Source organism: Gorilla gorilla, chromosome 16, assembly GCF_029281585.2.
Source record: "Gorilla gorilla gorilla isolate KB3781 chromosome 16, NHGRI_mGorGor1-v2.1_pri, whole genome shotgun sequence".
NCBI classification, from domain to species: domain Eukaryota; kingdom Metazoa; phylum Chordata; class Mammalia; order Primates; family Hominidae; genus Gorilla; species Gorilla gorilla.
Genome location: NC_073240.2, coordinates 77,160,715 through 77,178,084, shown reverse-complemented (window position 1 = coordinate 77,178,084; position 17,370 = coordinate 77,160,715). Strand labels below are relative to the sequence as shown.

At 39.3% G+C, this 17,370-nt stretch overlaps 1 protein-coding gene across 2 annotated transcripts in view; it reads left to right on the top strand.

Annotated features, from left to right (window-relative positions):
• ETFA (electron transfer flavoprotein subunit alpha) overlaps positions 1–17,370 on the top strand; it is a 101,832-nt gene that overhangs the window by 14,598 nt on the left and 69,864 nt on the right. For both annotated transcript variants that reach the window (XM_031002196.3, XM_031002195.3), the window contains exons 2-8: positions 1,189–1,335; positions 4,223–4,304; positions 4,409–4,491; positions 8,991–9,090; positions 10,453–10,563; positions 11,194–11,295; positions 13,109–13,177. In XM_031002196.3, coding sequence (XP_030858056.1) covers positions 1,189–1,335; positions 4,223–4,304; positions 4,409–4,491; positions 8,991–9,090; positions 10,453–10,563; positions 11,194–11,295; positions 13,109–13,177 — 694 coding nt within the window. The remainder of the gene's footprint in view (positions 1–1,188; positions 1,336–4,222; positions 4,305–4,408; positions 4,492–8,990; positions 9,091–10,452; positions 10,564–11,193; positions 11,296–13,108; positions 13,178–17,370) is intronic.

Below are 17,370 nucleotides of genomic sequence, written 5' to 3'. Positions count from 1 at the left end.
TTCCTTCCTTCCCCACTTGACTGTACTTCATGATCTGTAGCCTTCAACATTTTGGATCTCTTCATTATTTGAAAAACTGTTCTATTTTATAATTGTATGTGAACAAGTCTAATTTCCTATGAAATATACGGGGACCATTCTTGTTCATCTTTGTGTTCCTTGTGTTTAAAATTATTCCACATGACCATGAATGATTGGTGGTTTCTTGATAGTCTGCATTAGATAGGGCTGGATATTGGTTGGTTACAAGATACTGTCTGCAAGCTTCCTTTTTTGAATCCAGAAGCATATTTGAACAGTCAAAACCTGGCAAAACTGCTGTTTAGTGTCATATTTTAAAAACATATTTCCATTATCAATTATTTTGGTATTGAATGCATTTTGACTGAAACAATAGGGATCAACTTTCGTGACTGATTTCAAACCCATTATTTGTGATTATACTGTACTCCTATACTGTAGGAGTACAGTATGTAACCAAATGTAATTGGTAGTAGAATTTGACCAGTTCCTAGTTAGGTAGTTAATATGTTCTGTTTAAGGAATTTACATTTAGTTATATAGTAGTTTCTTATCAGCTGTAGATTAGTGGGAAAGTTGTTTTGAAGTAATTAAACATTTTTCCTAATAATAGAAGGCTAATTTGCGTTCTAATTTTTATTAGATAAGAATATTAGTAGGCCAGGTGCGGTGGTGCATGCCTGTAATCCCAGCACTTTGGAGGCCGAGGCAGGCGGATCACGAGGTCAGGAGATGGAGACCATCCTGGCTAACACTGTGAAACCCCGTCTCTACTGAAAGTACAAAAACAAAATTAGCCGACGTGGTGGTGGGCGCCTGTAGTTCCAGCTACTCAGGAGGCGGAGGCGGGAGAATGGCATGAACCTGGGAGGTGGAGCTTGCAGTGAGCCATGGTTGCGCCACTGCATTCCAGCCTGGGCGACAGAGCGAGACTCCATCTCAAAAAAAAACAAAACAAAACAAAAAAAGAATATTAGTGGTACAGTGATAGACACAAATAGCTAGATTTTCGCTATAGAACAAGTATTTTATAAATAAATTTATAGAATAGTATTGTGTACAGAATAGTTTTCTTTAAAGCATACATGCTTAACAGTTAGTAAAAAAAAAAAAAAAAACCTGTGATAACATTCTTTACCTTTTTTTTTTCCTTTTTTCTCTTTTTAGGCCTCATTGCTACGATTTCAGAGTACCCTGGTAATAGCTGAGCATGCAAATGATTCCCTAGCACCCATTACTTTAAATACCATTACTGCAGCCACACGCCTTGGAGGTGAAGTGTCCTGCTTAGTAGCTGGAACCAAATGTGACAAGGTGAGAAATTTTTAAGGTCAGCCATAGCAAATATTATCTCCATCAAGAGACAGGAAAAGATGGCAACAGAGAATTATGCTTAGGATAGTAACCCAAACTGGGCTCTAATCCTCATTAAATGGTCAGTGTCACAACCATTACCATGTGTGAAAAAGGAACTAAAAGGTTTCTTCCATAAGCATTTTATCTTTTGAAATGCAGTAGAATACTTGATTTAGTTCCACTGGCACCATCATGTGCCATCAGGTACCAAGTGGAATGATAATATTTGAGTCCCCTTAGAGGTTAATAGCTGATCTCTTTTTTGTGTTGATGAATATACTTGGTAATTGCTTCTAATTCCTGAAAGTGGTAAATCTGGACAAAGTATTATGGATGTTAATTTTTAATTGGTAGAAGAATTTGAATGTTAAGTACTATTCTTTCCAAACTCTAGCTGGTACTAAAAGATGTTCTTGGGTTTGTTTGTTGTTGTTGTTGTTGTTATTGTTGAAATCAGATGATAACAGCTTGGAACACTAACCCTCTAGAAAGGTGCTATGATATGATTTGCAGGGTCTATACCACCAGGCTGCAATATAGATGAGTGCTTCAGTTAAGCTTACACACCTTGAGCCACCAGTTCCCTCTCACATGGTATAGGAGTTGCTGAGTGTGTAGTTGGGGGCTTAAACTTCACAGAGGAATAAATCTGAAGGGAGTATGTTTTGAGGATTTTATGTTTTATTAAATAATTGATGCTGGCTGGGCATGGTGACTCATGCCTATAATCCCAGGACTTTGGGAAGCTGAGGTGGGTAGATCACTTGAGGTCAGGTGTTTGAGACCAGCCTGGGCAACATGGTGAAACCCTGTCTCTACTAAAAATATAAAAATTAGCCAGTGTGGTGATGCATGCCTGTAGTCCCAGCTACTTGGAAGGCTGAGGCACGAGAACCACTTGAACCTGGGTGGCAGAGTTTGCAATAAGCAGAGATTGTACCACTGCACTCCAGCCTGGGTGACAAAGTGAGACTATGTCTCAAAAAATATATTAAAAATAACAATAATTCAGAGCATGTGATAATGCAGGTTCATACTGCTGGTGTTGCTTCTGTCTAATTTTTTACATGAAATTGATAAAAGAACATATTGTGGTGGGTTTATGATTAGTTATGTGGCTTTCTTTACCCAATTCCTGCTAACAACTATAGAATCTTACGTAGTTGATATAGCCACAATGTGTGATGTGTGATGGCTAAGCTATCTATTTGTATGTCTGTATTAGCCACAGTATATGATGGCTAAGCTATCTTTTTGGTTTCCCTGTTTTTGGATATATAGGAATTTGTGATTTGTTGTTTGTTTTGCTGTGATTTAAAATAATTATTGTAATATTACTTTAAAAAGACTTTGATACTTTATACTACTTTGAGAAAAATCAAAATAGAAATCGTCTTCTGTACTCAGTTACAATCCTAACCTGTCATGTTCTAATTTTAAAGAAAACAACCAGTACCTGTATGAAGAGATCGTTTAATAGAGTTCGGTTTTATACCATTTTATTCAGCTATTTGTCATAAACAGCAAGTTATTCTTCTGTATAATGCTAGCCATTTTTACCAGTAAAAACAAGATAGTTTCAATGGGAAAATTCTGCCCCATTTTCTATCCCATGCTGCTATGCAGCTACATTGCAATTAACTGAGTTTCTTAATTGGAAATTCTCTTAAAGTTTGAGAAGCTAAATGCAGCTGCATCCATAATAAAGGGCCTCTGTAGTACAAATGGTATGCCGGTGAACACTTGGTTTAGCAGAGAATGTATTTTTGCACTGCATCCTTTCTTCAGTGAATATTGTTGCAAGCTAACAGTTCATATGAGGGTGGCACAAGGCACAGCCTTTTAATCCTACTCATCAGTGAATCAATGAATCAGTGTGGAGGTAAACAGGGAGACAGAAGACGATAGTATGACTGATATGACTTAGCTAAAGTGGAAACCAGCCATGAGGTAATAAAGATACTTAAAAAGGGGAGATCTAATTGCCTTCTGAATATAGAAAATCTGAATCATCAAAAAGCTTTCTCAGAACCCCATTCTAATTCCAAACAGGAAAAATGAAGAATTAAAATAGGAAATATTTTGCTTTGTCATAGATAAATATGTGTATGTGGGCAGGAACTCAGTGGTTGACAATGGGATGTTACTAGAGAACTTCATTTTCACCATTTCCAGGACATTGAACTTACACTTGGATTGAACCAAAAGTAAAAAGCACAATTTACAGCAAAATTTGAATAAAGAGCCGTGTTGATTTTGGTTTGTCAATTAGCACTTTTCTTTTTCAAGGCAGGAATTTTTGTTGAAATGCTTGGTAGTTGGACAGTGTAAGGTCAGTCAGTAGTAAGATCTATTGGCATTAGATTTTCTTTGTTAAGGAATGTATTTTAATATTTTAATTCTTTGTTTGAGATGGAGTTTCACTCTTTCGCCCAGTCTGGAGTGAAGTGGTGTGATCTTGGCTCACTGTAACCTCCGCCTCCTGGGTTCAAGTGATTCTCTTGCCTCAGTCTGCCAAGTAGCTGGGATTACAGGCGCCCGCCACCATGCCTAGCTAATTTTTGTATTTTTAGTAGAGATGGGGTTTCACCATGTTGGCCAGGCTGGTCTTGAACTCCTGACTCCGGTGATCTGCCTGCCTCAGCCTCTCAGAGTGCTGGGATTACAGGCTTGAGCCACTGTGCCTGGCCGGAATATATTTTAATTCTTGACTGGCCCTTTTGCTAATAAGAATAATTTTTACAGTTGGCCATTAAGATTTTATGATCTGTTGATATTTATAGTGGTGGCTTTATTTGTATATTTCTGATAGATGGATAATTAGGAACTTATCTTTTAATCATAGGTGGCACAAGATCTCTGTAAAGTAGCAGGCATAGCAAAAGTTCTGGTGGCTCAGCATGATGTGTACAAAGGCCTACTTCCAGGTGAGGTTTTCCAGTAGAAAAAAATGTAGTGTCTAAATTACGCTTGAATATATGAATATGAAAGTATTCCAAAATATTGTTTATCAAATGTGTTTAATTCTCAGAGGAGCTGACACCATTGATTTTGGCAACTCAGAAGCAGTTCAATTACACACACATCTGTGCTGGAGCATCTGCCTTCGGAAAGGTGAGAAGGTTGAGAATGTGGAATCTGATATCACTGCTTGAAAGGGTTAGATTTCATTGTGCTGAAAGTGTGCAACAGACTGTTTATGTAGCCAATCTGGATTTATCTGAATTGATGTGATAGTTTTGCTAAAATTTATTCTTTCAAGATTTTGTCATAATTTTCTGTTAAAACTACCATTTCCAGGTTTTCAAATTATGTTGTGGAGAAAACTCTAATTAGGCTATTATTTTAAAATTTTCTGCATGTAAAAGTAATGCTGAATTCTGCTTGCATGTGAGAGAGAGAGAGTGAACGAGCAAGAGTCATTTCTGTTAGTAGCCCATTTTAAGAGATGGTTTATTTGGATGGCTGATGGATGTCTAGAAAAGCCAAATTTTATCTACGTGGGGAATTTGGAAAGGGCTTGTGGTGGTTGAAGACATCCTTAAGGTAAAGAAAGCTGTAATCTGTGTAATCTGATCATGTGCATTGTGATGTGTCTGAAGAATGAGTGTGTTATCAGATGGATAGCAGTCTACATAAAGTTAAAAATGGAGGGAGGAGTGTAATGGGAGCCTAAGACAAGGAATTCGTCAATGGATTTTTCTTGCTGTCTCTCTGCGGCCGTGGGTGTTATCTTAGCTCTCTTTTCTTTTGTTCCATTCTTAATAAGGTGTCATTTTTAGTCTTTATTTTTACTTTCTTTTTTTTTTTTTTTTTTTTTTTTTTTTTGAGATGGAGTCTCGCTGTCGCCCAGGCTGTAGTGCAGTGGCGCCATCTCGGCTCACTGCAGGCTCCGCCCCCCGGGGTTCACGCCATTCTCCTGCCTCAGCCTCCCGAGTAGCTGGGACTACAGGCGCTCGCCAGCTCGCCCAGCTAATTTTTTGTATTTTTAGTAGAGATGGGGTTTCACTGTGTTAGCCAGGATGGTCTCGATCTCCTGACCTCGTGATCCGTCCGCCTCGGCCTCCCAAAGTGCTGGAATTACAGGCATGAGCCACCGCGCCTGGCCTACTTTTTTTTTTTTCTAGATGGAGTCTTACTTTCCTCGCCCAGGCTGGAGTGCAGCAGCACAATCTCAGCTCACTGCAACCTCTACCTCCTGGGTTCAAGCCATTCTCCTGCCTCAGCCTCCCGTGTGTAGCTGGGATTATAGGTGTGTGCCACCACACCTGGCTAATTTTTGTATGTTTAGTAGAGACAGGGTTTCGCCGTGTTGACCACGCTGGTCTCGAACTCCTGACCTCAGGTGATCTGCCTGCTTCAGCCTAGCTCTGTTGCCCAGACTGGAGTGCAGTGGCACGATTGTAGCTCAACATACCCTCCAACTTGTGGGCTCAAACGATCCTCCTATCCTAGCCTTCTGAGTAGCTAGGACTACAGGTACATGCCACCATGCCCAGCTAATTTTTAAATTTTTTGTATCGATGTAGTCTCCCTATGTTGTGCGGGCTTGTCTTAAACTCCTGGCCTCAAGTCATCCTCTCATTTCAGCCTCCCAAAGTGCTAGGATTACAGACATGAGTCACTGTGCTTAGCCTATTTTCACTTTTAAAAATTGTAAAATAAGTTGTACACAAATACATCCTTATTAGGAAGACTGCATGTAGTACAGCAGTGTGCAGAGCAAGGTGTCAAAGTCCTGCTTTCTTATTCCCAACTCACCCTCCCCTCTTTAGAAGTATAGCTGTTAACAATTGTACATTCTTTTAGGCCTCCTTCTATGGATTTTTAAATTACAGTACATGTACAGCTATATATTTTTTACTTCTAAAATGGGATAATATGGCATGAATTGTTTTGTGAATAGTAGCTTTTACTTAAGAGTATGACTTGGGCAGGGTGCGGTGGCTGACGCCTGTAATCCCAGCACTTTGGGAGGATTGTCTGAGCCCAGGAGTTGTAGCCCAGCCTGGGCAATACAGTGAGATCTCATCTCTACAAAAAAATGAAAAAAAAAAAAAAAATTAGCTGAGTGTGGTGGTGCATGCCTGTGGTCCCAGCTACTTGGGAGGCTGAAGTGGGAGAATTGCTTGAGCCTGGAAGGTTGAGGCTGCAATGAGCTGAGATTACACTGCTGCACTCCAGCCTGTGCTCCAGGGTGACAGAGCAACACCCTGTCTCAAAAAAAAAAAAAAAAAAAAAAAAAAAGTATGACTTTGGCTCATAGTGTTTCTCTTTTTTTTATGGCTGCATAAGATTCCATATTTAGCTAAGGACAGTTAACTTGGTTCCAGTTTTTTGCATTTATATACTTTGCTGCAAGAAAACATGGTCAGGCATGTATCTGTGTAAACATGGGCTGGAATTTATTTACAATAGAGTTCTAGAGGTGAAATCACTGAGTCAAATGCTATGTAGTTTAAAAATTTTGATACCTATTACTTAATTGCCAACACTTGGTAGTGTACATTTTAACATTTTTTCCCCCAGTCTGATGGGTGAAATAATCTTTGTGGACCATTCTGTCTCTCAGAGTTTTGATTATATATTGGATGATTTAAATAATTTCATGAGCCTTGAGTTTCCTTCTATGATGACAGTTCACCTAACAGAGTGTTAGACCATGAAAGGGTGTTTGTCATTAGCTAGATTTTAGTACTCTGGCCATGATTGCTATGTTGTAACAGATAGGAGTTTTGAGAATAAGGGTCACATAATAGTAGCTGGTCGTGCGGCCTGTAAATGGGTTTGGAATGAGAAACGTCTATCAGAAGAAGCCAAACAATTTGCTGTATGATAGTCCTTCACCAGCTGTGGTTTTGAGATAACACACTTTTATACTTGTCTGCTAAAATATGTAATTTTTTATGCACAAAAAGAACTCAATTATTGCTTCTTCTTCCCAGAAACCATGCAGGCAGCTTGTTGGATGGGATATATTTTTAATAGGATAGATATCTGTGTACCATCCACCCTCATGACGTTTAGATAGAAGACCAGATCCAGGAAAACATACTTTTAAGTACCATGGTAAAATTTCTTGAAGATATGTTAAACAAGGGATAATGAAAATACAAAAGACATTAAATTTTGAGCAATTTAGAAAGTTCTAAAACTTTTAAAAGAGGCAAAGTCTGTATAACATAAAATTTGTAAGATAATCTGTTCAGCCAAGTAACTATTCCAGTAATAATTCCTGAACAGTTAAAGAAGGTGGTTCAGGAGGAGGATTACTTACTGAAGCTAGCTTTAAATACTGACAAATCTGGTTTTTAAACCAGATTAAGTAGGTGCTTCAGAATGGGCGTGGTGGCTCATGTCTGTAATCCCAGCACTATGGGATGCCAAGGCAGGAGGATCAGCTGAGGCCAGGAATTCGAGACCAGCCTGGACAACAACGCAAGACCCCGCCTCTACAGAAAAAAAACATAAACCAAAAAATGAGCTGGACGCAGTAGCGTGCGCCTGTAGTCCCAGCTACTCAGGAGGCCGAGGCAGAATAATCTCTTGAGCCCAGGAGTTCAAGGTTACAGTGAGCTATGATCACACCACTGCAACTTCAGCCTGGGTAACAGAATGAGACCCTGTTTCCAAAAAAAAAAAAAGAAGAAGAAGAAGTAACTGAGACTTGGGGAACTGTGACTTTCCCAAGGATTCCTGCTACTGAGGACAAAGTTAGCACATGCATCTATTTCAGTACAAGCACAAGAACACAGCTTTATTTTATTTTTGTTGCTTTTTAAATATGTACTACACAGGCTGTTCTTCAGGTTAGTGTTATTCTTTTCCTTTTTTTTTTTTTTCTTTTGAGGCAGAGTCTTGCCTTGTCACCAAGGCTGGAGTGCGGTGGTACTATCTCAGCTCACTGCAACCTCCGCCTCCCAGGTTCAAGCAATTCTCATTCTCATGCCTCAGCCTCCTGAGTAGCTGGGACTACAGGCATACACCACCATCCCTGGCTAATTTTTTGTATTTTTAGTAGAGATGGTGTTTCGCCATGTTGGCCACATTGGTCTCAAACTCCTGGCCTCAGGTGATCCTCAGCCTCCCAAAGTGCTGGGATTACAGGTGTCAGCCACTGTACCTGGCCTTACTCTTTTTTTTATACAATATCAATTTAAACAAAAGGTGAAATGTCTGCTGTGAATTTTTTTCTTTTATATACATTAAGTAAATGTATACAAGCATAATCTTTTTCAGTATTTGAGAATTTTACCACTCTTCTAAATTTGTTCTATCTTTTCTTATCTAAATTCAATAATCCACAACTGTCACACTTGGTAATTGATGTTTATTAAATTTCATATCTCATAATTCAATATATTGCATTAAGGTGGCTTAATACTGTAAAACTCATGAAACTGTTAATGTAGTTAGAGTAATGGTAGGTACTCAATCTCAAAGGCTATTTAAAAAGCTGTGCTTGAAGTTGTGTATCCAAAGGTGCACACGAAATATAAAATATTTGAGTTAAAATTTCTACAGAATATGCATTTAGAATATGTCATTACTGATCATTTATAGTCTTCCATCACTATGTATGTGTGTTAACTCACTGCTTATTTTGCTTTTAGAACCTTTTGCCCAGAGTAGCAGCCAAACTTGAGGTTGCCCCGATTTCTGACATCATTGCAATCAAGTCACCTGACACATTTGTGAGAACTATTTATGCAGGTGAGTACTCAAGGAAAATAATTAATCAACATGTTAAATTTTAGTGAAAAGCATAAATTAATCTTGAAGATAGAATTTTAAATCAAGCCATACAATTGCTTTAAGTGGACCATCTTAGAGGTTTCTGAGGAAAATTTTAGTCTAGAATTGCTGGTGGCCCTTGACATGGCATTCTCTCTGATGGATCGCAAACAGAGATTTCCTGCATGTTTATTCAGTTTGCAGAGTGATATTTTCCTAGTGGTCAATAAAAATTAGATTCACAATTTAATATATTTTGTAAGTGGTACCTGGAAAAGCAAAACTTAAAAAAAAATAGTATTCTCAATCTTTGCTGCTTCTACTTCATTTCCATCGGCATTAAGAAATTCATTTTAGCCAGCTGCAGTGGCTCGTGCCTATAATCCCAGCACTTTGGCAGGCTGAGGTGGGAGGATTACTTGAACTCAGGAGTTCGAGGCTATCCTGGGCAACATAATAAGACCCCATCTCAAAAATAAATAAATAAATAAATTAGCTGGGCATGTTGGCATATGCCTGTAGTCACAGATACTTGGGAGGCTGAGGTGGGAGGATTGCTTGAGCCAGAAGGTCGAGGCTATGGTGAGTTGTGATCATGCCACAGCACTCCAGCCTGGGCAACAGAGCAAGACCCTGTCTCAAGAAAAAGAAAATAAATTCATTTCAGTGTCTCTTCAGTTGATTTTTTTGCTTAGCACACTGGTCTCTAGTGGGGTCGGAGAAGGCAGTGAACTCTTCGTTTTTTGCCTGATTAAAGTTGTGTATTCCAGTATGAATGGCTAATTCTGAAATTAGACTTTTCATCTTCCATAATGTTTGAGGGAAAATATTTTGTCATGGTTTAGGTTACTGTTAATGTGATAGCTAATCCAGAGTGTCTCAAATCCTCTTAAAATCTTAGCACATTCATACCTGTTCTTTATGACCTATTGTGTTTTCAAGATATTCCTCCTTTAGCATGCATAGTAGCTACATTCTTACTAAGTTGTTGCAGCTCATAGTTTTGAGTTACTGATTGTATTGCTTTTGGAGAAGGAAGCTTTGTTCATATTCCTTTTAGAGGTGTAGTGTACCTTCTTAGTGTGGATGCCTGTTCGAGTTTCTTCCTTCTAGGTGTGGTAGTACCTGTCCTGCTTTTAAAGACATCCAGGGTTATACAAATATCTACTGATATGTTTCTTCACCGTTATGGTTCACTTTTTCCTATACTTAATAGAGTTAGAAGACAACTGGTCAACAGTTATTTCTTGCCTTGTCTGTGAAGTAAATTCCAAGCATCAAAGGAATGCTAGTTTTGTTGCCTTTTGCTGTTGCTTTTAAGAAATAGATTGTATGTTTCAGGAAATGCTCTATGTACAGTGAAGTGTGATGAGAAAGTGAAAGTGTTTTCTGTCCGTGGAACATCCTTTGAAGCTGCAGAAACAAGTGGCGGTAGTGCCAGTTCAGAAAAGGGTGAGTGTTCATTTGGAGTTTTTTTTGTTTTGTTTCTTACTTTTTTAATTCATAGACTGTATTATAATAAGAGATGACCTCTGCCTGCATTTCTAATGAATAGTATTTGAAAGTTCAATTTAAATGATATTCCCAAGCTTATACAAAAATAATAAATATGTATAACTTACATCTTTTTCACATTATCTTTGGTACTAGGATAGTTGCTTTGGTAGATCAAGGGAGTGGGAGACAGAGGATCTATTAAGATTAAGCTTTTTTACTCTTGTCACTGTTTCCTATTATATTTGGGTGATTCAGTATAACAGAAGAATGTAAATAGGAAACGTGTGGAGGGTGTCACACTTTAACATATATAGTGTCTTATTTGAACCTCATAGAAAGTTATTCTATATTCAGACTCAGAGAATTGAATGATTTCTGGAGTCATACAGCTAATGTGGCAAAGGCTGGAATCTAGTCTCCTTAAGTCTTTCCATTATCAGAGAGAATTAATTAGGAGCACCGAAAATTCACAGTAATTAAGTTAAATTTCGTGGAATTATATACTTGTGTGTTTCTCTTGAAAATAATTCTTGTTATAGAACTTGAAATCATAGTCATTGTTTTATTATGTGTTAATGTATGCAGCATCAAGTACTTCACCAGTGGAAATATCAGAGTGGCTTGACCAGAAATTAACAAAAAGTGATCGACCAGAGCTAACAGGTGCCAAAGTGGTGGTATCTGGTGGTAAGTGAAATATTAATCTTAAAAGATGTAAATTGAAAATACTTTGATTTTTTTTATTTTTAGTATTTATTTTAGAAGTACACAGATCTTTTTCAAATGTAAGAAGTTGGGAAGTTTGGGATATTATTCCCATTTAACCAATTAGGAAAATGAATTTATGAGCATAATACACAGTTTGGGGTTTCTGTTGCACACCTAGTCACTGGCACCAGGGGGAGCATGGTATAAATCTTATCTGCATAGCTTTGCCACATGGTGCCATCTTATTGATGGACTTACATGTATTCTGCAGAGTATGGTTGGCTTCTGAATTATAGATAGAACTGGCTGGAATTTCAGGGCCATCTTGTGTATAATTCCTACCCTTCTTTCCACTTGGAAATATTTCCAGAGTTGTCCATGTCTTTGTGTATAACTCTTTAAAAAGTTTCTTAACATTTAATATCAAAACTGTTAATATTGCATAAGACATGCTTATTTTTGTACATCATGCTCCTTGTCTTTAAAAACAATGATTTTTTTATGGCCCACTGACTAACTTTTTGAAAAAATAAGGACTGTTATGCTTTTTAAATCCTTGCAATTAAACATCCAACAAAATAATTAAGCTTTGAGACAGCCTTCTGTTGCAAGTATCATTGAGAAAAAAAAATTAATATTTTGAAGTGATATATCTGACTTGTTTTTCGTTTTCTTTTTTTTCTTTTTGAGATGGAGTTTCGCTCTTGTTGCCTAGGCTGGAGTGCAATGGCACAATCTCTGCTCACCGCCACCTCCACCTCCCGGGTTCAAGCAATTCTCCTGCCTCAGCCTCCCGAGTAGCTGGGATTACAGGCATGTGCCACTACGCCCAGTGCGGTGACTCACACTTGTAATTCCAGCACTTTGGGAAGCCGAGGCGGGTGGATCACCTGAGGTCAAGTGTTCGAGACCAGCCTGGCCAACATAGTGAAACCCCATCTCTACTAAAAATACAAAAAATTAGCTGGGCATGGTGGTGGATGCCAGTAGTCCCAGCTACTCAGGAGGGTGAGGCAGGAGAATTGCTTGAACCTGGGAGGCAGAGGTTGCAGTGAGCCGAGATCGCACCATTGCATTTCAGCCTGGGCAACAAGAGTGAAACTCCTCCTAAAAAATAAATAAATAAATAAATAAAAATAATAATTTTGTATTTTTAGTAAAGATGGAGTTTCTGCATGTTGGTCAGGCTGGTCTCAAAATCCTGACCTCAGGTGATCCGCCCACTTCAGCCTCCCAAAGTGTTGGGATTACAGGCGTGAGCCACCGAGCTGGGCCCTGACTTGTTTATTCACTTATTTATTCAGGAAATGTATATTTGTTATCTGTTCTATGACAGGCTTATTGCCAAGTGCTGGAGAAACAGATGAAAAGGCAGAATGTTCTTCCTCTCGAGGAGTTTAAAGTCCTTGAGATGACTCCCATTCAAATAATAACTTTATTCAGTCATTCAGAGAAATTTATTGAGCATCTATTATATGTAGAGTTTCGCTAAATATTGCAGATATGGCAGTGACCAAGATAGATGTAGATCCTGAAATTAAAGAGTTTTTATTCTAGTGGGAAAAAAACTCATATTAATTACACAATTAGTTAACTAGTTAATCATAGTAGTGTTGAATGCTTTATAGAAGTATAGGAGTGTCAGAGGCCAGAAAAGGTTTACAGAGGAGGTAACATGCTTAATATGGCAGTTACATAATATGAAAATTTACTCCAGTATATAAAATAGCAAAATTGTTCCAGAGTGTATTTGATGTTTGCCTAATTTTTTTTTTTCATCTTTTTAAATGAGGTCGAGGCTTGAAGAGTGGAGAGAACTTTAAGTTGTTATATGACTTGGCAGATCAACTACATGCTGCAGGTAAAGTTATTTTCCGTAGTAGAAAGATATTCCCTTTTTGTTGGAAATATTTTTTCTTCATTATTTCATTTTTGTGTAAGTCTTTCAACCCTACAAATTATTTTACTTTCCGGATTTTTCAGTTTTTCTCTCTGAACCAGTTTTTCTTAAGCCTCCAAGTAAATGGTATATAGCATTCAGTGAGGAGAAGGCCTCCTAGTATCTCTTACATTTGCCTAATCTTAGTAGGTTTTTTTTTTCTTCACTTTAAAAATAATGAAATGGGCCAAGCGCAGTGACGCACACCTGTAATCCTAGCACTTTAGGTTGCTGAGGCAGGAGGACTGCTTGAGCCCAGGAATTTGAGACCAGCCCTAGCAATGTAGTGAGACCCCATCTCTACAAAACATTTAAAAATTAGCCAGGCATATTGGTGTGTGCTTGTAGTCCCAGGTACTCAGGAGGCTGAGGTGGGAGGATTGCTTGAGCTTGAGAGGTGGAGGCGGCAGTGCACTGTGGTCGTGCCACTGCATTCCAGTCTGGGCAACAGAGTGAGACCCTGTCTCAAAAATAATAAACAAAAGACAAAATAATGAAATGTTAGTTTCAGTGCCTACTTCAGATTCAGGAATACCCTGGTTTTTCATCTTTTTTTGGTGGTCTTAATATAACTCTTATACAAATAGAAATACATTTAAAGTTTTTAAGTTTGTAGTTAAAAATATAGAATTGTAGTTAACCATTTATAGGTAAGGTAGAACCTATTGCTAAAAGTACATTGATGAGAAGGGAGTGATGTTTTTTGAAAAACCAAAAAAATTTAAGTGACGCACAGTAGCATGTGTCTGTAATCCCAGTTACTTGGGAGGCTGAGTTAGGAGGATTGCTTAAACCTAGGAATTTGAGACCAGCCTAGGCAACCTAATTGAGACCCTGTTTTGAAAAAAAATCTTTTTAAAGACATTTGATTATTTTTGAATTATACAATCACTACAATGAATATATATTAAAATGTCCCAATTCTGTCATCTCACCCTCCTTTTAAGACTTTAACATATAACTTTCCAGGGTTTTCCTGTAACTTTCTGTGGTTTTCCTGTGCGAAATTTCTATTACATAACACGTGTACCCATAGAAACAGTAATAGTTTTGTCAGAATAAAGGCATTATATTGACACTGTATAATCAGATGGTAGTATTTCAGGGTTTATTTTCATTCATTGTTTCTTTGAACAAGTATTTATCAAGTGTCTGCCATATTCCAGGTATTATTTTAGGTGCTATTAGTTTATTTTGGCTACAGTAATAAGTTACTACAAACTTGGTGGCTTAAAGCAACAAAGTTTTTCTCTCACAGCTTTGGAGGCCAGAGATGTGTTGAAGTGTTAGCAGGGGCCATACTCCCTCTGGGGGCTCTAGGAGATAATCTGTTATTTTCCTCTTCCAGCTTCTGGTGGCTACTCTGATATCCCTGGGCTTGTGGCCACATCACTACAACCTCTGCCTCTGTCTTCATATCATCTTCTCTGTGGGACTGCATTCAGTCTCCTTCTGTGTCCCTCTTATAAGGATACATGCCAGGCGTGGTGGCTCATACCTGTAATCCCAGCACTTTGGGAGGCCACAGTGGGCGGATCACCTGAGGTCCGGAGTTTGAGACTAGCCTGGCCAACGTGGTGAAACCCCATCTGTACCAAAAATATAAAAATTAGTTTGATGTGGTGGTGCACACCTGTAATCCCAGCTACTTGTGAGGCTGAGGCAGGAGAATTCCTTGAACCTAGAAGGCGGAGGTTGCGGTAAGCTGAGATTGTGCCACTGTACTCCAGCCTGGGTAACAGAGTGAGACGCCGTCTGAAAAAAAAAAAAAAAGGATACGTGTAATGGCATTTAGGGCCCATGTAGATAATCCAGGATAAACTCCCTCTCAAGATCCTTAGCTTTATATATATCTGCTGCCACGTAGGTAATATTCACAGGTTCTGGGGATTAGGATGTGAATATATCATTGGAGGGGCCATTTTCTTGCCTACTACAGACGCTTAACACCATAGATTAGTAAATAATATAATATGGGCCAGACGTGGTGGCTTACGCCTGTAATCACCTGAGGTCAGGAGTTTGAGACCAGCCTGGCCAACATGGGGAAACCCCGTCTCTACTAAAAAATACAAAAATTAGCTGGGCGCAGTGGTACGTGCCTATAGTCCCAGCTACTTGGGAGGCTAAGGCAGGAGAAACGCTTGAACCTGGGAGGCAGAGGTTGCAGTGAGCAGAAATCATGTCACTGCACCCTAGCCTGGGCAACAGGGCGAGACTCTGTCTCAAAAAAAAAAAAAAAAATGTTAGAGAGTCATAAGTGTTAGGGAGACTAATAGGATGGGTCATGGGGGGTGGAGAATTGAAGGGAAAGATTGAAGTTTAAAATAAGATAGCCAGATTTGGCCTTAATGAGAAAGAGACATCTGGCTGGGTGTGGTGGCTCATGCCTGGAATCCCAGCAGTTTGGGAGGCCAAGGCGGGCGGATCACTTGAGGCCAGGAGTTCAAGACCAGTTTGGCCCACATGGTGAAACTCCGCCTCTACTAAAAATATAAAAATTAGCTAGGTGGGCGGATTTCTTGAGGCCAGGAATTCAAGACCAGCCTGGCCGACATGGTGAAACCCCACCTCTACTAAAAATACAAAAATTAGATGGGTGTGGTGGCACGTACCTGTAGTCCTAGCTACTCAGGAGGCTGAGGCGGGAGGATCACTTGAACCATGAGGTGGAGGTTGCAGTGAGCTAAGATTGTGCCACTGTACTCCGGCCTGGGTGACAGAGACACTGTCTGAAAAAAAAAAAAAAAAAAAGACATCTGAACAAAGGTTTGAAGGAGGTGAGGAAGCGACCCATGAGGAGATCTGGGGGAGAGTGTTCCAGACCAGAGCAACTAGCAAAGTGCACAGAGCCTGTCTAACGCAGGAACACATCTGGCCTATTTGACGAATAGGAAGGAGGCCAGTGTTGGAATGGAAAGTGCAAAAGAGAAAGTAGCAAGAGATAAAATTGGGAGGCAACACAAGACCAGATCACACAGGGCCTTATGGGACATTGTAAAGAGATTGCTCTTTCTCTGAATGAAATGGGGAACCATTTCAAGGTTTGAGCAGAAGAATGACATGATCTAACACATTTTTAAAGGATCACTTTGGCTGCAGTTTTGTGAATAAGCTGTAGGGGGTAAGTACAGTAATGGGGAGATCAATTAGCAGGCTATATCAGTCATCTAGGTGGGAGATACTCATAGTTTGGACCAGGGTAGTTGCAGTTGATGTGGGGAGAAATTGTCAGTTTTGAGATATATATTTGAAGGTAGAGCCATCAGGATTTCCCGACAGATTGGATGTGGATTATGAGAGAAAGTATTTTTCCTGGCGAGTGGTAGGATGGAGTTACAGTTAGCTGAGATAAGGAATATCTCAAGTGAAGCAGTTTCCAGGGAGAGATCAGGAGTTCAGTTTTGGGCATATTAACTTTTGAGATGTCTAATAGCAGACATCTGAGTAGACATGTCAGTTAAGCAGTTGGTATAGGAATGTGAAGTTCCATGGAGAAGTTTGGGCTAGAGGTACATATTTGGGAATCAGTTCATTTGGATGATATTGAAAGCCATGAGACTGGATGAAATTACCAAGCGAGGGAGTGTAGATAAAAAAGAGGTCCCAGGCCAGGTGCAGTGGTGTGAGCCTGTAGTCCCTGCTACTCTGGAGGCTGAGGCAGGAGGATCTCTTGAGCCCAGGAGTTTGAGGCTGTATTGTGTTATGATTGTGCCTGTGAATAGCTACTGCATTACAGCCTGGGCAACAGAATGAGACTTTGTCTCTTAAGGAAAAAAAAAGAAAAAAACTCAGGACTAAGCCATAAACCCTGTATGATTGAGAGCTAAGAGAGAAAAGGAGAAAGAAGACCAAAAATGAGTGATAAGTTAGGCTAGACAACCAGGGCAGAGGCTATGTTTTGGAACCCAAGTGGAGTGTTTCATTGAGGGGGGAAAAAATTGATCAACTATGACACACACTGCTAACAGGTCAAGGACGGTGAGGACTGAAGATTGACTATTGGATTTAACCACTTAGACATTGTTGGCCACTGAGCAGTTTCAGTGGAGTGATGGAAGCAAAAGTCTGAGCAGAGTGGGTTTAAAAGAACAATTCTGGCCAGGTGCAGTGAC